Source organism: Pristiophorus japonicus, unplaced genomic scaffold (genome assembly GCF_044704955.1).
Source record: "Pristiophorus japonicus isolate sPriJap1 unplaced genomic scaffold, sPriJap1.hap1 HAP1_SCAFFOLD_575, whole genome shotgun sequence".
NCBI classification, from domain to species: Eukaryota; Metazoa; Chordata; class Chondrichthyes; family Pristiophoridae; genus Pristiophorus; species Pristiophorus japonicus.
In genome coordinates this window covers 250,359-252,500 of record NW_027254483.1, presented here as the reverse complement: position 1 = coordinate 252,500, position 2,142 = coordinate 250,359, and the positions used below count along the sequence as shown (strand labels likewise).

Here is a 2,142-nt window from a genome sequence, read left to right as displayed (position 1 = left end):
TCGGCGAGGGCGAGAAAGGCAAGGTGGGGAAGCCGGACATCGTGCAGATTGACCTGACTAGTGAGGACGAGGCGGGCGAGCGGACCCCAGGCCAGGAGGAGGCGGTGGTTGGGCCTGGGCCCGTCCCTGCCCCCGAGATCAAGGTCCCTGAGGCCGGGGTCCCTGTGGTACTCACATCTTCCTCTTCCTCCTCCTCCTCGCTCAAGCAGCCAGGGCCACCCGCTGCACCCGGGGCACCCCGGGAGCTGGGCCCCGGCCTTGAGCAGGACACCGACGGGCCACTGGCCGAGGCCTTCAGCCGTTTCCCCTACCCAAGCCCGGCCGAGCTGGCCCACTGTGGCCTGTCGGCCGGGCTACCAGCCGAGCGGGTCAGGGTCTGGTTCATGGTGCAGAGGCTGCGGCACGGCATCAGCTGGACCCCCGAGGAGGTGCGGGAGGCCCGGGACAAGCTGTGGCGCAAGCCGGGCACGCTGAGGCTGCCCGTCCCACCGCCGCTGGCCCTGTTTGCCGACAATCCCCGCCGCCCGATCGTCCTCGTCCCCACGCCCGTCCGGGCTGAACCCCAGTCCTTATCCGGGGCCTACGGGGACCTGGCCAGCCGAGGAAGCGCCGGCGTCAATGGGGAGCAAGTCCCGGGGCCCGAAGGAGGGTGCCTGCTCCCTGGCAGTCCCAAGAAGGCCCGCACTTCGCCGGACGGCGCTGACTCTCCCGAGGCTTGGAGCTGCCTCCCCGGCGCCCCGCCGCTGCCCGGCGAGAGACGCTGGCGCAAGACCAAGGACCAGCTGGCTGCCCTGAAGAGCAGCTTTGCCCGCGACCGCTACCCGGACGAGGCGGAGACCAGGAGGCTGCAGGCCCGCACCGGCCTGGGCAAGTCGGAGATCAAGAGGTGGTTCAGCGACAGCCGCTACCAGCTGCGCAACTTGCCCGCCTCCTACTTCCAGCTGCGCCTGGGCGGGAGCCTGGCCTGGCAGCACAACAGCGGGCTGCAGCCCCAGCCAGAGGCCGAGCCTGCCCGGGAGGGAGGCCAGGAGACAGCCAGAGAAGCGCTTCCCCCCGAGGCCATGCCGGCGGCCCAGGGCGATTCGAACCAAAGAAAAGCCGAGGAGGAGGAGGAGGAGGAGGAGGAGGAGGAAGAGGCCGCAAGCCTGCCTCGGAGTTCGGTCGCCATGGAGACGGCGGCGGCTCACTGCTCCGTCGGCGTGGAGATGGCGGCCCACCGCACCCAGGCCCCCAGCCAAGCCCCGGCCCCCTCGCCGGGCCGCCCCAGGAAGACCAAAGAGCAGCTGGCCATCCTGAAGACTTTCTTCCTGCGCTCGCAGTGGCCAAGCGGCGACGACTACACCCGGCTGGTGGAGCGGACGGGGCTGGCCCGGGCCGACATCATCCAGTGGTTCGGCGACACGCGCTACGCCCTGAAGAACGGGCAGCTCAAGTGGGTGCATCGCAGCCCCACAGCCTTTGTGGCCGGTGCTGGGCCCCGGGCGGTGGCAGCAGACTGTGGGCCCCTGGAGGAGTACCTGAGCCAGCGGGGCCGCCTGAGGCAGGAAGACCTGTACCAGCTATGCGTGGAGACGCGGATGAGCGCCCAACAGGTGGCCGAGTGGTTCCGACGGAGAGCCCGGCCACTGGACCTGGAGCTGGAGGCCGTGGTGAGCGAGGAGGGCGGCTCGGAGGAGGATGGGCCGGAGGAGGAGAGCGGTGGGCCGAGTGAGGTGAAGCTGGAGCACGGGGGCCACATCGTCAGAGTGATGCTTTAACCTCTGCGGGGGGTGGGGGGGTGGGTCAACGCTACCTGGTCTAGGGGGTTCAACTCTACCTGGTCAGGGGGGGGTCAACTCTACCTGGTCTGGGGGGGGGTCAACTCTACCTGGTCTGGGGGGGGGGTCAACTCTACCTGGTCTGGGGGGGGGGTCAACTCTACCTGGTCTGGGGGGGGGGTCAACTCTACCTGGTCTGGGGGGGTCAACTCTACCTGGTCTAGGGGGTTCAACTCTACCTGGTCGGGGGGGGGGTCAACTCTACCTGGTCTGGGGGGGGGGTCAACTCGACCTGGTCTTGGGGGGTGTCAACTCTACCTGGTCTGGGGGGGGTCAACTCTACCTGGCCTGGGGGGGGTCAACTCTACCTGGTCTGGGAGGGGTC

The 2,142-nt window shown here is 69.4% G+C and overlaps 1 protein-coding gene across 1 annotated transcript in view; it reads left to right on the top strand.

Moving 5' to 3' along the window:
• LOC139254780 (zinc fingers and homeoboxes protein 1-like) overlaps positions 1 to 1,757 on the top strand; it is a 24,116-nt gene extending 22,359 nt beyond the window's left edge. Inside the window, exon 2 of the mRNA XM_070873801.1 lies at positions 1 to 1,757. This exon is cut by the window's left edge and continues 981 nt beyond it. Within this exon, the coding sequence (XP_070729902.1) occupies positions 1 to 1,757 (1,757 nt within the window).
• Positions 1,758 to 2,142: the final 385 nt, after the last annotated feature.